Genomic DNA, 16,891 nt, shown 5'->3' on the forward strand with positions numbered 1-16,891 from the left:
TTTCTTCTAAATGTTTTAGATTTAGCTCTTTGATCCATTGTGACCTAATTTTTGTAAATAGTGTGACATTGGGCTCTAACTGCATTCTTCGGCAAGTGGACATCCAGTTGTCCCAGTACCATTTGTTGGAAAGACCCCCCCCCCCCCCACCGATTAAATTGTCTTGGTGTTAAGTAAGCGTCAAGATTCATTTTACTTAACTTTTACTTTTTTTTTTTTTTAAGTTTACTTATTTTGAGAGAGAGTGGGGGGTGGATGGGCACAGATAGAGGGAGAGAGAGAGAATCCCATGAAGGCTCCACACTGTCAGTGCAGAGCCCAACACAGGGCTTGAACTTACGAACCATGAGATATGACCTGAGCTGAAACCAAGAGTCGGACGTTTAACCAGCTGAGCCACCCAGGCACCCAATCTGTTCTAATTGGAGTGCATAGACCATTTACATTCAATGTGATTATATCATGTTGGGTTTTTTTTTTTTTTTTAATGTTTTTTTTTCAGAGAGAGAGAGAGAGCATGAGTGGGGGGGGGGGGGGGGCAGAGAGAGAGGGAGACACAGAATCTAAAGCAGGGTCCGGGCTCCGAGGTGTCAACACAGAGCCCGACGCAGGGCTCGAACTCACGAACCTCAGGATCATGACCTGAGCCAAAGTCGGACGCCCAACTGACTGAGCCACCCAGGCCCCCCTATATCATGTTGGGTTTAAATCAACATAATGCTGTTTGGTTTCTATTTGTCTCATCTTTTCTTTGTTCCATTTTTCTTCTTTTTCTGCAACTTCTTTTGGGTTGAATATTTTTATGATTTCTTTTATCTTTTTCTTTGGTTTATCAGTTATAACACTGTGTGTTAATTTGGGGATTGCATTATGGTTACAGTGCACATCTTTAACTTACCCCAGTCTATCTCCAAGTGACATCGTACCACTAAGGTATCACATAAGAATCTTAGAGCAGTGTTCTTCAGTTTCTGCCCTGCCCACCTTTGCAATATCATCATTGTTTGTACATTTTCCTTCTACCTGTGTTATCAATTTCATGATATGTTGTTATAAATAGACAGTTGATTATCTTTTAAATTGATTTTTGTAATATTTACTTAACTTTTGAGAGAGGGAGAGAGAGAGAGAGGGAGTGAGCAGGGGAGGGGGAGAAAGCAAAGGGGAGAGAGGGAATCCCAAGATCCCAAACAGACTCTGGGCTGACAGTGCGGCTCAAGGCGGAGCTCAGACTCAGGATGCGTGAGATCATGACCTGAGCAGAAATCAAGAGGCAGACGTTTAACCGTTTAACTGACTGAGCCACCCAGACACCGCTAAATAGATCCAAAGAAGAAAAAAACCTCTTTTGCTTACATGGGTGGTTTTATCATTTCCGGTGTCCTTCATTTCTTTGTTTGGGTTTCCTTCTGCTTGAAGGGCTTCCTCTGACATTTCTTCAGGTGTAGATCTGAATTCTCTCAGCTCTTGTGTGTCTGCCAAAGGCTTTATTTCACCTTTGTTTTTATTTTTTCAACGTTTTTTTTTAATTTATTTTTGGGACAGAGAGAGACAGAATATGAACGGGGGAGGGGCAGAGAGAGAGGGAGACACAGAATAGGAAACAGGCTCCAGGCTCCGAGCCATCAGCCCAGAGCCTGACGCGGGGCTCAAACTCATGGACCGCGAGATCGTGACCTGGCTGAAGTCGGACGCTCAACCGACTGCGCCACCCAGGCGCCCCTCACCTTTGTTTTTAAAAGATCTTTTCACCAAGAATTCTGGGTTGACAGTTTTTTCTTTCACTGACTTAAAGATGTTGCCCCACTTTAAAAATAACTGTAGCAATGACCATAACCTTTTAAAAACTGATCCTCAAGGTTTTTCTCATTATAAATACTCATTGTAGACATTATGAAAACCAGACAGAAAAATTAAAATCTTTATTCTATTTACTTATTCATCTTTATTCTGTGAAAATTTTGTTTCTTAAAGTAAAGTTGGAATACATGCTGCTTTGTAACTTCCTGTTTCAGCTTCGTCATGAAACTTAGTTGTGGACATTTTCCATGTCCTTATAAATTCGTAACAGAATCCTGTGTTTACATTTAACATAGATCTTTTTCAGAACTCTAATGCAGCTCCAATTTACATTATGTAAGTTATTTGGCATCTGGACATTTAAGAACCGCAGTTTGAGTTAGAAGACCTTTAACGATATCTTGGATATTATCTGAGTCTTCAGGGACATAAAATTGGCCAACAGGGGACAACGGTCGGCAGTCACAATCTTCACTGCCAGACATAAGAAACCGATAGCTCTTTTCTCCCCCCTTCCACTGATTGACATTGGGGATGCTCATCTTCTGTTGTTATCAGGAATGCTATTGGACACATTGATCATTTTGCACACTTGAGCAGCTGTATCTGTAGGATAAATTCTCCAGTGCAGGACTGCTGGGGCCAAGGAGGCATCTGTGTGCTTGGATAGTTACGTGTGTGGAATTGTGACTGTTGTTGGCACATTTGTCTTCCCACAAGCCTTGTACGGTGCCTGCCTGCCCGTATCTCTGCCCGAGGTGTCACATTTATGGCCAGACTTCAGGGTGACTGCCCATCTGACAGGTGAGAAAATGGACGGATGGCTTTTGTTTTCCGTATCTTCTATCATCATCTTTCTTTTTCTCTCCTGATTTCTGTTTGCTCTGTTTCTTCATTTGCTCTTGAGATGTTGTCCTGTCTCCTTACTTGCCTTACCTGTCTTTAAACTATTACCAAAAATTCCTAGTTCATTGGTTAACTTGAGTAGCTTTCGTGGGTTAGATCCGCTATGTCGGATGTGAGTACATAACAAGATACTCGTGGTCAGGATGAAGATGTATCGAACTAGGGCATAACCAGTTTCCTTGGTTTTTAAGCCCTTTATAATGTTGAAATGGGGGCGCCTGGTTGGCTCAGTTGGCGGAGCACACAACTCTTGATCTCAGGGTCGTGAGTTTGAGCCCCACGTTGGGTCTAGAGATTACTTTAAGAAAAATGTTAAAATAGGGTAAAAGAATGAGTAGTTGGCCCCTTTCACAACAGTATATTTACCTTGGTGAAGTTCATTAACCTTTAAAGAACATTAAGAAAGGGCCTAGGTGACATTTTAATGCTTCACAGTCTTAACAATTCAGTCTTACATCTGTGTGTGGAACACGCACCCCTACAACACACGCACATCAGCCCACCTGTGCAGGTGGCTCTGATAGGGTGTGGCAGGTGACAGAGAGCAGAGTGCCTTTTCTGCATTCCAGGCAGTCTTTGAGACAGTTTCCCGTGTTTATGATATTTTGGATTTTCCCCTGCAGTTAGTCTTTATCAGAGTGGTCTGGGGCATGGGGAGCCAGAGAACTTTGACTCTGTTGGAAGGGTTTTTCTCCAGGAACCACCATCCAAGACTGGAGAGACCCCATTACTCATTCGCGTGTTCTAAATTTTTTTTTTTAACGTTTATTTATTATTGAGAGACAGAGAAAGACAGAGCATGAGCATGGGAGGAGCAGAGAGAGGAGGAAACGCAGAATCTGAAGCAGGCTCCAGGCCCCAAGCCGTCAGCACAGAACCCGATGCGGGGCTCAAACTCACCAACCGTGAGGTCATGACCTGAGCCCAAGTCGGACGCTCAACCGACTGCGCCACCCAGGCGCCCCTCATTCACATGTTTTAAAGTGGCACTCGAGGGGCGCCTGGGTGGCGCAGTCGGTTGGGCGTCCGACTTCAGCCGGGTCATGATCTCGCGGTCCGTGAGTTCGAGCCCCGTGTCAGGCTCTGGGCTGATGGCTCGGAGCCTGGGGCCTGTTTCCGATTCTGTATCTCCCTCTCTCTCTGCCCCTCCCCTGTTCATGCTCTGTCTCTCTCTGTCCCAAAAATAAATAAAGGTTGAAAAAAAAAAAATTAAAAAAAAAAAAATAAAGTGGCACTCGAGGGGCACCTGGGTGGCTCAGTCAGTTAAGCTCCATCTAAACTCAGATCGCGATCTCACGGTTCATGAGATCAAGCCCCCCATCGGGCTCTGTGCAGACAATAGGGAGCCTGCTTGGAATCCTCTCTCCCTCTCTCTCTGCCTCTACCCCACTTGTGCATGTTCTCCCTCTCTCAAAATAAACTTACAAAAAGCATTAAAAAAAAAAAAAAAAGCACTCAAGTGTCACCGGTGTCACCAGTAATGCGACGTCATCTGCAGACCTCTGCTGTCAGGTGTCTCCTTGGAGCGCCGGTGCAGTGCCGCTTCCGCTTGCGGTCCTCTGACTTCTGTTTTCTGGAACGGAGCCCGTCAGATGAGGTTCTGACCGTCCCTGTCAGTCCTGCGCTGCTAGAAAGTGGAATTAAGTCACCGCTCTGTTCTGTCGCTGTAGTCCTTTGGTTTGTCAGCAACTGCGCCGAACGGCATTTCTCTGCAGGGCTGTCACACGGCCTAGCGTGTGAGTTCCTGGTGTGTGTCTGGAGACTCAGAACCCCCGAGGGATTCGATAGCGTTATCACTACTGGAACAGTAATGACACTCACCCTGTTTCACGCGTGGTTTCACTTACCGTTGCGTCATAACTAAGTTTTGGGCGTAAAAACATGTTCTAAAGTTGGATAAGTTGCTGCTTTCATTTTTACTGGTAGTTTCTTTTTTGTTTGTCTTTGGGAAAGCATAAAAGATTATTTCCCTTGTGATTTTTATGAGCTCAGACCACATTTTCCCCAGTCTGCCATGTCTGCCTGGGGCTTTCTCAGCCCCAGAAGCCTTGCACACTCCTCCTTCCTGTGGTGGGACATCTCAGGGGAACAGAGACTTGTTTTTTTCGGAGAACACATTTATAGCTTCTTTTGTCTTCAGGGAAAAGCGAAGGGGATTTGTTTCACTGAAAATGACTCCATTTTTTCTTGTCTCTCAATCTAATAAAGTTTGGGAAGGTCTCTGTATTAATCCAGCCGAGAATCGTGAGGTGCTTGTAAGATTGCTAAATCGTTTGATAATTTTCTTCCGTGAGGCATGAGCTTATTTTTGTCTTTCCTCTTCCACATTGATTTTTTGATGGAAAAATACCAATCCTCCCTAGCCTAGGGGGAATTGAGAAAAAGAAAACCAGATCCTACGGCTACTATTGCTATACTTACCAGTCAGGGTAGCTTTGGACTGAGGACAGATAAATGAATTGCTCCCAGGAGCCGAGAATAGAACTCTTATCCTTGATTGCATTAAGCAGGCCGGTTTTTCCCCTCACACACGAACACTGAATAATTACTGAAATAACCGTTCCCTGCACACCGCGTTCAGAGTTAACGTAAAGATCTCTTTTCTACAAATGGCAGATACCCTTTCAGACTGCAGCAAAGGTGCAGGTTATACGGAACAGCGGTACATTTGAATCTCTTGTACGCTGACCTGGTGAGCACTGGGCTCTCGGGGGCGGTTGCTGTGAGAAGCTGAATGTCTCCTCTTTGAGAAACACTTTGGAGCCATTTATCACAGCGGATCATATACAACCCGTAGGTCCAGTTGAACATTTTCTCAGGCTTGGAAAAGAGAATCCGGCACGATTCTAGACTCGTGTCTAGACTCAGGCTTGGAAAAGAGCATTAGGCGTACGAGTTCTAAATTCCCCAGAGTGTAGAACCGGGGATGGGGACGGGAGGGCGCTTACTCTCCAGGTAAGAAAAAAAGCTCTCCTTCTGAATAGTTTTAACTTTCATTCTCAAGATGGCAGGAAGGAAAAAAGTCTTAAGCTCACTGCTTTGACTTTTATGCTGGAGACGCACATTTCATTTAAAGAAGCGATTCTTCAGAAAAGTGTCACATGACTTTGGATAGGGTCCCAAACAGATTCTGCCCGATATTGGTGTCATTTATTGGCTAGAAGGCAGGCACAGAGATGAAGGTCATTTGCACCCCCGTGCCTTTCTCTTGAGTGTACGCTTTTGTGTTTCTCAGCTCTTCGGTGCCATACCCTGCAGCCAAAGCGCCCCACCCAGCGGTGACTCCGGCAGCTGCCAACCCGGCTAAACAGGTGACTTCCTGGTTTTTGCTCTCGTGAACGGCCTTGCGACGTCTGTCTTTGAAGACAGTGCTGTTTCAAGTCTCGGCTTTGTTTTAACAAACTAGAAGTCCGACAAAGACCTGTGATCCTTTCCCTAGAATTTATGTCAGTCTTGACACAGTAGGTCAGTCAGGACCTGAGGTTGTCTCTGTAGGCCATTTGACATTCTGCCTCTAGGAATCTTGGGTCACAGTTCCAGTACCTTCACGATTGTTTGGGTGATTTGGGCGTGTGATTTACTTTCATTGAACGTTATCTTCAATAACCCAACGACAACCGTGTGTGGTAGAACGGGGCAGGTGTGTATATGTGTTTCCCTAATGAGAACCCGAGGCACAAGTGACGGGTGCAAGCTCACACGATTAGGAAATGCTGGAGCCAGAGCTGGAGGCCGGCTCTTGTACCTTCTTCCCTCTGTGGCTTGTACATCGTACCTTTCAGGATCAGTGCCTTTGGCGGGGTGGCTTCTCCGGCTTTCTCCCGCAATCCCTGTTTTTCAGAGCTTGCGTACGCAGTGGTATCCCTTACGTCTACACTCAGGCTTTTGCCTGATGAGCATCGTCTCTTACAAAAATCTTGTAAGCGGTTATATAGTAAACAGTTAATCCAGAAGAAAACAATTGGAGACAGCTGGCAGATAGTTCAAGCTATCCCTGAAAGCTTCCCTGAGAAGACCTGGTTTCTCTGCCACTCTCACCTGTCTCTGAGAGGAGTAATTTCACATTGTGTTTGAGATTGAACCTCACAACTTGCCTCTTGTGAGTTCTCAGCATGGCTCTCTGATTGTTACAATGGCATTTAAGCGTTTAGCATTTGGTCCTTCTTCTGGAGGTTTCTGTGTTGACCTTGGAGAACACATGGGTAAGCAGAAGTCATAACCAATAAGGGTAAAGGAACATTTGCTGGAGATGGAGAAGCTGAACAGTTCCACTTTCTAATTTTATTATACGTGTACTGAGAGCCAGAACCCATTTCATTCATTTCCTTATTCATTACTGGATGTTCCAGTGCCTCCTATGTGCCAGGCACTGTGTTGGATGCTGGGAAAATAGCCACAAGCTAGGTAGGCAAGACTGTATTCTTGGAACTTGCAGAATATTCCATGCTCTGATACACTCTTACACACGATAAGCATTTAAACATACTGACTTTGGATTATAAGGTTTTTAAAAATTAAACTAAAAGTGTTTATGCTTGCTTACTTTTAAATTATGTTCTCATTTTACGTGTTTCTTTATTCTAAAGGATGGTTAATGGTTTCACATGAATGTTCTGCCTGTGTTCTGTTACAGGGATCTCTAATAAATTCCCTAAAGCCGTCGGGGCCCACGCCAGTGTCCAGTCAGTTGTCATCTGGTGATAAAGCCTCAGGTCAGTTTGCATTTTCATTTTAGTGAAAATCAAGGTGAAAGAAACCCTCCACAAGAGAGTTTAGTATTCTAGATCACAGAGGCCGCTGATGTAGGAAATCAAGTAAAGAGATATTTGGAAGGCTTCAGTCAATGACGAATGTCCAGGAAATCCGTGAGCCCTTCATCAGCCCTGCAGACTTCTGAAATTTGAGCGCAGTAGGAGAAAAATCTTCCTTAAAACGCTTTTCCTGAAAAGGAGCAATTGTGTTGTCTTCACTGGCCTTTTGCCGGAAAATCAAAGTTACGGGAGGGGAGTGGAACTCGAGCTGTATTCTTCTACTAAAAGGACTGAAGAGTCCTCTTGGTTCACAGTGGTCATTCAAAGCTTGCAAAATGCAGAAAGGAAAACAGATCTGTGGTAATAGAAAAATTTCAGAGTAGACGATAGTGATGTCAGTGTCCCGATTTTATGGCTTCACACAGTTCCCAGTACCCATTCGAGCTGAGTTATCCTTAGCTCAGATTAGTAGTTTTTACAGTCACTGTCAGTGCTTTGACCAAGGGGTCCACATTGCCCAAACCAATCGAAGCAGAAGAGCGCTCTTGTGTAGATGCTGATGATGTGAGGTCTTCGCAGCATCCCCTTCCCTTGGCCCCTTCTTTACTGCCCCTTTACCTGGCCTGTGTTCCTTTCGGCTTCTGGGGCCTAGTGCCGCCCGCGGTTCTGCGTGTATGCCACTCCCTGGGCTCCGGCTTTTGTTTTCGCTCATGCTCCCAGGTGGGTGTCCCGGCCGTTAGAGACCGAGCCGCCCGCTTTCCGAACATCGTCTTCTCCTCAGCTGCACAGTCATCTGCCTTTCTCTAGAATCGAAAGCTGGATATCGGGCTCATCTTCAGTAAATAGGCCTTGCACTCGTTGGTGCGTACCCCTCAGTTGTCCAGAATGTGGATTAGTGCAGGACTGGCTGTTACCGGGCGGGCTTTCCAGGGGAGGGAGCCGTGTCTCCCTTCTTGACTGGGATCTGAAGTTTTCAGTTAGAAGAAAATTCCATTAGGATTATTAAGGATTCAGATTAAGAAGCTGGTTTCCGTTTCTGGCTAATGTTTTGGAAAGTTTTGAAAGACCATACATCCCAGCCTCTTCAAGGCCCACCTTAGAGAGCTTTTTGTCCCTCCTGAACTTAAGAACCAAGGAAGTCTAAGAAATTTTGCTTCACCTACGTCTTAAACAGTTAGCGGGACTTGCAAAGATATTTCTGACGTGCATCATTCAGCGGTGATTGTGAAATCCTGTCTTTCATTGCTAGACGTTTACTTGTGTTTTCACATGCTGGATAACCAAAGGAAAAGGACATCTGAGGGTAGAAAAATCTCCCTGAAGATACTGTCTCCAAGTTTGCAAAATAGTTCTCTTATTAATTAAGAATGGAAGTACCTTTGTTGTCTTTCTGATTATAAAACTACCGTAAATGCACAAAACCATCTGCGGTGAAGAGACCTATAAGGTAGAAAATGAACGCTGTCTCTTAAATTCGAGTTCCGGAAATAACCACCCTTAATTTAATCTGCGTGTCTGGAAGGTTACTTCACTGTTGTTTTTCAAACACAAATAGGTGTATCCTGTATCTGTTGATTTGTAACCTGGTACCTGCCCTCCCCCCATTACAATACATACTCTGTTCATCTTTCCAGATCTGACACTGCTCTACGTCACTTGTCTTAATCGCAGCCGAGGACCTGCACCCTGTTAAGTTTTACCAGTATTGTGCTGATAGTTGAGATCGTTTCTGATTTTTCGAGATGATGACCAAGGTTGCACAAAATACCCTTATACACACCACATTGCTTTATAGTAGCTTTAAAAATTCTCTACCCTGTACCCATTTGAGGAGAATGTCCTTTTTTTTTTTTAACGTGTGATTTGCTTTGGGCTTTTTAAATGTAGCGTTCCCTGTTCCTCCCCCTCTTAAAGTGGAGCAGTAGGGGGAAAACTGAAGATAATACCCCAGACTGTTAAGGAGTAGTTACAGTGAAATTGAACCTAGGGAAGAGAATGGATTGCACTTTTAGCTTTGCTGTGTGGCAATACTCACGTATGACCTTTGTAATTTTTTTTAAAAAAGCCGTTATTTGTTAAACATAAAACCATCCACTCTGAGAAATACAGAAAGGTAGGGAGAAAGCAAATGGTCATGAAGTCACTACTCAGAGATATTTCACATACTAACCTATTTCTCTTTGGGGTTTTTTTTTTTTCCTTCAGTGTATATTTCCATAATTCTAAAACTTTATTACAAATTCTCCTAAAATTATAAAACTACTTTCAGTGGTTTTAATTTAAACTACCCTCAAATTCTTTTGGTATCTTTTCCGGAGAGGAGAGCGTGGCCTGTTTTGGTTTGGAATTAACACTGACAGAGCCGGCGAGCAAGTAAGTTCATGGGCCTCGATGCCGACCTGACCTGTCGGAGAGCACGGTGAGGCCCACAGGCTGGACCTGCAGAGAATAACAAACTGGAACGGTGTTTCTAACAGCTTTCTTGTCATGTTCTCATTTTTTTTTTTTTCTTCCCATAATTTCAGGGCCAGGGGCATCCAAGATAGAAACAGCTGTGACTTCTACCCCATCTGCTGCTGGGCAGTTCAGCAAGCCTTTCTCATTTTCTCCATCAGGGTCAGTAACAAACTTAATTTTTGTGGCAGATCGCCAGCAACCGTATAGGTAGCTTCCCCCAGTTTTACCGTCAGTAGGTATATGTATCTGCTTATTAAATGCATATGAATGAGCCCAGAGCTCTTACCACCTTCAGTAACACGTATGATGTCAGCAACACTAGCTTATCATCCTCATGCAGGTCTGCACTTGACCCTCGAACAACGGGGCTTTGAACCGCATGGGTCTGCTCCCACGCGGATTTTTTTCCCGTAACTTCCGGTAGTACCATGGATGTATTTTTCCTTTGGTTTTCTCCGTAATATTTTTCTTAGTTTACCGTATCGTAAGAAGGCAGCGTGTCGTACACATAACATGGGTCAACCAACTGTTGGTGATGTCAGTGAAACTTCCGGTCAGCAAGAGGCTATTAGTGGTTAAGTTTTGGGGAGTCAGAAGTTTTAAGTGGATTTCCAGCTGCATGGGGGTGGGGGCCCCTGACCCCTGTCTTGTTCAAGGGCCAACTGTATTTCCCATTTTCCGTCCCAAGTGTATACATGTGTTACTATAGATGTATTTATTTTGTTTTCTAGGGTTAGCCTCCTTTTCTTTGAGCAGTGGGTCTGTGTCAGATTCTGTGGTTGGTCTTCTAGCTTATGACACTGACCTCTTTGCGTTCTGACGCCATCTGGGGGCTGGGGGTGACACTGAGATTGGCTTTCCTGCTCGAGAGGGCGCTACATTCCACTGAGAGGAGGTGGTGAAGGACCACAGCCCTTTGGAAATCTGGGTCTTGTGGAGATAAGGGGAAATGTTCCTGTCCCATTTCTTTAAGAATAATGATGACTGTACCTGTAAAGTTGAGTCATTTTGAAAAATGGAAAAGTCTTCCGGCCGTCATTCCACGGGAGCCTTGATTCGCCTCACAGGGTGAATGCCTTTGTTCTGTGCCCGAGGCACTTCTGTTGAACCCCGTGAAGGGGGCCGGAGCGTTCTCCTCCTCCCGGAGGGGAGCTGGGCTCTGTGGAGCGGAGATAAAAACCTGTCCGAAGTTTTTTGGCCGTGGAAAGCCTGCGTGCTCAGGTCCAGTAGAAAAGCCTCTGAAGCCCTTTCACTTTGTGCTCTTGGGACTGGAATTCTGCTTCCCACAGTCTCTCCCCCGATGTCATTGTTTCCTGAGTGTCCTTCAGCCATAACACGTCAAGAGCAAGAGGGGGTTAGAATAGAATTTGAGGGGGAAATTATCAGATGACTTTTTCTTTAATGTAAATCGTTGTTTTATCCTCTCAAAGATCGTTGGGAGCCACTTTGAGAGAGTAGGTTGGCGCCGGGAGTTATTGCTTCTTTTACAAACACTTAACAGTCTTCACTGCTGCAAACGGATACTCTTCTTCCCATTTTTAAAATAAGGTGAAAAGGTTTGGGTCCCCGGGTCAGTGGCTCACCTCTGTTAGATAAAATTTCGTCACCAAGGTTGAGACAAAGAAAGGATTATTTTTCGTAATGTGATAAAATGCTTCTAACACATCTTCTTGGATGGTTTTTGTCCATTCGAGGAAGGCACTGATGGGTAAGCAAAACCTAAGTCCTTACAGTACTTACTGTATTTGCTGTGCTTGGCCCCTGATGCCTTAAAACTGTAGTTTTAAATTTGCCATTTGAACTTTTATCACAGTGGGTCATCTCTTCTGGTTCCCGCTTGTGCCGAATTTCTCCTTTGACCGTGGTGTCTTGACTTAGGTCAAGACATCTGAAGAAAATCTACGTTAGGAGAGAGAGAGGTTGATAGAGGGAGTCCACAAAGGTTTCGGACCGGATTTTCCCAGCCGAGGGCTCAGAGTTCGTGCTCTCCTCCACGTCCCCTAGCGGCATGGCGTGCTCCCGATGAGCCCTTTGATCTCGGGGTGGGTTCTAAGGGGTTCTCCCTGACCCGGCTCCCTTGCCTCCGTCCCGGGGCAGATGGTCTGCCCCAGCCACCGTGCCCACGCCCCCACGCCCGGTGCATCTCCGTCACTGCTTAGCTTTCCGCACCATGGGTCCCCACCCAGGCTGCAGAGCCCAGCCAGGGCCTCCTGGCCTCGCCCACCGATTGTCGCTCCCCGCCTCGAGATCTTGGAGCGGCTTCCTGCCTCTGAGATCCACGCTTTTACTCTGCTGTCGTTCATCGTCTCGGTTGTGAGTGCCTACGAGCAGATCGATCGTACAAATGAGTTGTAAACGTAACATTAAGAAGGGCAGGATTGTGCCTTCGGTGTTTGTTCCTCTTTAACCTCTCTCCTTGCGCTCCCTAGGACTGGCTTTAATTTTGGGATAATCACACCAACCCCGTCTTCTAATGTCACTGCCGCACAAGGTACAGTCTCTCCCTGCACGGCGCAGCGTTTCTTTTGTGTTTTGTCTAAACAGGTGCTGGGTTTTTGTACAGATGTGTTGACATTTTCCTTGCTGCTGAGTCTTGCTTAAAGCATCTGCAGCAAGTTTGGTGTTGACAGTGTGCCTTCGAAATAAGCCGCATTTAAGAAACTAAAGGGGAGGACTCCTGTTGACTTTTTAAATTCAGAACAAGGAACGGATTTGCTTCTGGGAAAGCAAGGCTGTGCTTTAAATGCGGATGTTAACATGTGAATTAGAATTCCTTTCTCCATCTGCTCATCCTCACAAGACCAGATTCGTCTTCTCTCCCGGATAACCTGTCGGCAAACACACTCGTCCTTCTGTGTGTTGTTACATAGCCATCAACCGACATCTTTTTAATGGTTAAGAGAATTTGAGGACCTGTAAAGAAACCAAATGTATTTTTTAAGTGCCTTCTAGCTCTCCGTTTAAAGAACTAAGTTTATTTTTCCTTTATTTGAAAAAGCAAGCTCTTCCTATGAAAGTGATATATTCTAAAATCACATGTCGTACCCCTCAGGTTCTGTATTTCTTTTGTGTTTCCTCTTCTGCTTCATTTCCTTTAACATGGGCTCTTATGAATTTTCCAGTGTTACTGGAAATCTTATATGAATGTCACGTGTTAATGGCCACATAGTTTCTGTGATTTATTGAACCCATTTACCTGCCGAATATTTAGGTTATTTCCAGATTTTCCCTATAATGAACAACACACTGACCGTCTTTCCTCCGTTCGCTCAACAAGCTTGTTTTGAGCGTGTCCTCTGTGCCAGCTCGAGTGGAGGAGGTTTTGGGAAAAAGGGGGTCCCTTAAGATCTGGGGGAAGATTGGGGGCTGAAAGCACAGCAGACTCCTAAACCTGGTTTGTCTGTGGCACTTAAAGGGTTGATGGTCTCCTTCCTTCCTTTCTTTCTAGAATAGTGATTGTTTAAACTGTTTTTGTAACCTTTGCCCACTTAGATGTGGCAGAATACCCCCGAGGCTCATCTTCTCCCCTGTCCCACTTTCCAGAGCAAAAACAACTCCGTGATCTAAAAGGATTAAGAGGAACAAAATAATAACCGGCGGGGGTCATAAGTCAGACAGTAGGGAAATGCAGTGGTAATTCTGTAAACATTTGAATCACTACGAGACTAGACAACGATCCAGAACCATAGGAAGCTCCGTAACAGCAGTGATACAACAGCAGTGATACAACAGGAAATGGCCCCCGGGGAGTTGGGGCCCTGCGGCCTTCCCAAGAATTTGTGACAGCCAGACTTCTTAAAACAACATGGAGTTAGAAATATCAGTAAACACGGTAATAGACCAATTTTACTTCGTAAACTAAAAAATTGGGTTACTTTTATTTATCGACCACTTACTGTTTGACCAGACCTTTACCTGTATTTCATTCTATGTTTATAACAGCTCTTTGAGCTAGCTACTCTTACCACGCTTATTTTCCAAATGGGGAAACTGAGGCCCAGAGAGGTAAAGTAGCTTGTCCAGAGTGGTGCAGCGAGCAAGCGGCAGAGCACCCGGCTCCAGAGCCCGTGCCCTTGACCAGGAGGCCACACTGCCTCTGTAAAAGTGCTCACTAGGAAGTAGCCCTTTGTTGTGCATAAAAATAGTCGTCTGTGGACTGACACTTTCTTAGTCCGTAAAAAACACAGCAGGAATTTCCATGTTGGATCAACTCCCGGCCTACCGGTAGGTCCATAGGCGAGCACCGCGTCACAAATGTTCTCGAGGAAAGCGCACCCGGGGCAAACGAGACAAGATACCTTTTTTTTCTCTTTTGGGAGAATACTGTGAATTTCCCGTATTCAGACGGTGCCGTGTACTTGCTGTGACGTAACGGTCACGAAAAGGACATTTGCCTTCCTCACCCGTGTGAGCTAACTCAGAGCGAGCGCTCCTGTGAAAAAGCCTTCACTCTGTGTCCCCGAGGAAAAGCGCTGTGGTTGAACATCTGTCCCTACTGTATCGAGGGGAGACCGGGCTTGGAATGTGATGGGTCGTGTTGCGCTAAATCCAACCCATTTTCTCATTTCTATTTCTTGCTAGGGGCAGCACCCCCCACTAAAGAGCCAAACCAGCTCGACGCGTTCCCGTTTGGTGGGGGAGGCAAACCCTTCTATGAGACGGTTCCTGAAAGCTCGCCGCCCTCGGGGATGACCGCATCAACCACCACTGGAGCCACCGCTGCCTCTCCGGCAGAGTCTGCGCCTTCAAGCAGCAGACCTGTGGCCCCTTCTGGAATCGCTCTCTCCACCACCTCTAGCAAGCCGGAACCCCCGCCATCCAAGTTGGGAGAGCTTCTGTTTCCGAGTTCTTTGGCTGGAGAGACTTTGGGCAGTTTTTCAGGACTGCGGGTTGGCCAAGCAGATGATTCTACAAAGCCAGCCATGAAGGCTCCATCCACAGGCCTGACTAGCGCGCAGCCAACCAAGACTTCAACCGTCCCCTCGGGGTTTAGTTTTACCAGCCCTCCCGTGTTAGGGAAGCACGCAGAACCCCCCGTGACCTCCTCTGTGACCGCAGCCACAGGGGCCCCTCCGGCAGCCACCACCAGCACGGGCACTAGCAGTCCCTCGACTGGCATTTTCGGCGCTCTGCCCGTAGCCAGTGCGGGATCCTCTGGAGTTCTGGGTTTCGGTGGGCTGTCCCTAAGTGGTAGCAAGACTAGTTTTTCCTTCGGAAGCCAACAGACGAGCAGTACAGCGCCCCCACCTGCCCCACCGTCAGCCACAACTGCCGCTCCCCTGCCTACGTTGTTCCCCATGATGTCGTTTGGTAGCCTCCTGAGTTCAGGGTCTGCTCCCACCCTGCCCGCATCCTCTGGTAAGAGCGCGGAAGAGGCCGCGTCCTCGGCCTCAGCCGAGAAGCCGGACAACGGCGACGCCTCGGCGTCCGCGACCTCGCTTCTGGGGCAGCCACCGTCAGCCCCGCTTCCCCAGGCTCCTCCGCAGACTTCTGACCCGGTTAAAAAAGAACCTGCTCTGGCACAGCCCGCAGTCAGCAGCCCGGGCCCCGCAGCGTCCGGCGGCGGTCTCGCGACACCTGCCGCGGAGGCCACGCCAGCGGCCCCCGCGGGCCCTGACGTCAAGACGGAACTGGCCTCCCCCGCTTCCACGCTCTCGGCTCCCGGGCCGCCTGCCGCCGCCCCGGCTACCCTCCCGGGCGCGGTCCCCGTGGCCGTTGAAACCCCAGGTCCCCCCACGACCTCCAGCTCCGTTTCCGGCGCTGCTCCGAGCCCGGCCGCGGAGACCGCGGCGTTTGGGACCGCCACCTGCGGCTCTTCTGTCTTCGCTCAGCCGCCCGCCGCCAGCTCCAGCTCCGCTTTCAGTCAGCTCGCCGGCCCCGCGGCCACCGCCCCGTCCGCCGCCCCCGTGTTCGGGCAGGCGGCCACCGGCTCCGGGCCGGGCCTGTTCGGGCCACAGGCGGGAGGCGCAGCCGGCGCGGCCGCCACCGCCGCCGCCACGCCGCCCGCCAGCAGCTCCGGCTTCGGCGGTCCCGCTTTTGGCGCGTCGGCCACCGGGGTGTTCGGACAGACGACGTTCGGGCAGGCCCCGGCCTTCGGGCAGTCGACGAGCAGCCCCGCCAGCGTCTTTTCCTTCAGCCAGCCTGGGTTCAGCTCGGTGCCCGCGTTCGGCCAGCCCGCGGCCTCCACCTCGGCGTCTACCAGCGCGAACGTCTTCGGTGCCTCCTCCAGCACCAGCAGCTCCAGCTCCTTCTCGTTCGGACAGTCCTCTGCCAACACAGGAGGGGTGCTGTTTGGCCAAAGCAACCCTCCCGCGTTCGGGCAGAGCCCCGGCTTCGGGCAGGGAGGCTCCGTGTTCGGTGGCACCTCGGCCGCCACCACGACCACGTCATCTTCTGGGTTTAGCTTTTGTCAAGCTTCAGGTAAGAATTTACGGAAGACTCTGTCCTCTCTGTCATTTGAAATATTTGCGGGGGAAGAAAACAAAAAACAAAAAAACCCTGTATTGCTTTTGAGTTAAAAGAAAAGGGAAAACGAGAAATGCAAAAAGGGCGCTTGGAGCGCCGGCGGCCTCGCGACTTTCCTTGGCCTCGTCACCATGGCTGCAGTTGGGCTGCTCGGCAGATTCTCCCGTTAGCCGGTTCCATGGGGAAGAACACAGGCATCTTTAGCTTAAAGTCCTGGCAAATAACGAACGACTCATAAATCTGAACCTTTAAATCTGGAAGTTGCTTTGGAGGCTATTCCGTCCCAAACCGTCATAGCTCGAGGAGACCCATCTAATGTCATGAGGTGCTGATCGTGGAGCCAGAACCAGACTCCGGGGTGCCTCGTCCTAGTTCACTGCCCTGCCGGCGTTTCATATCCTGCCTCCTCTGACACCTTCTTGCTTGCTAGAAGGGTAGATACTTAACATTTGAAAAGGGTTTTTTGCCTGTTTCAGCGTACTTTAAAAAAAAAAACAACAACCCAAATCTTT

General features: G+C 47.7%; 1 protein-coding gene across 5 annotated transcripts in view; it reads left to right on the forward strand.

Annotated features, from left to right (window-relative positions):
- Positions 1-16,891, forward strand: part of NUP214 (nucleoporin 214) — a 95,578-nt gene that overhangs the window by 49,545 nt on the left and 29,142 nt on the right. For 4 of the 5 annotated variants that reach the window (XM_047828927.1, XM_047828929.1, XM_047828928.1 and 1 more), the window contains exons 25-29: positions 5,942-6,017; positions 7,340-7,418; positions 9,983-10,073; positions 12,344-12,405; positions 14,496-16,334. In XM_047828927.1, coding sequence (XP_047684883.1) covers positions 5,942-6,017; positions 7,340-7,418; positions 9,983-10,073; positions 12,344-12,405; positions 14,496-16,334 — 2,147 coding nt within the window. The remainder of the gene's footprint in view (positions 1-5,941; positions 6,018-7,339; positions 7,419-9,982; positions 10,074-12,343; positions 12,406-14,495; positions 16,335-16,891) is intronic. The other variant, XM_047828931.1, reaches the window with a different exon arrangement.

The sequence above is a fragment of the Prionailurus viverrinus genome, chromosome D4 (assembly GCF_022837055.1).
Source record: "Prionailurus viverrinus isolate Anna chromosome D4, UM_Priviv_1.0, whole genome shotgun sequence".
Taxonomy (NCBI): domain Eukaryota; kingdom Metazoa; phylum Chordata; class Mammalia; order Carnivora; family Felidae; genus Prionailurus; species Prionailurus viverrinus.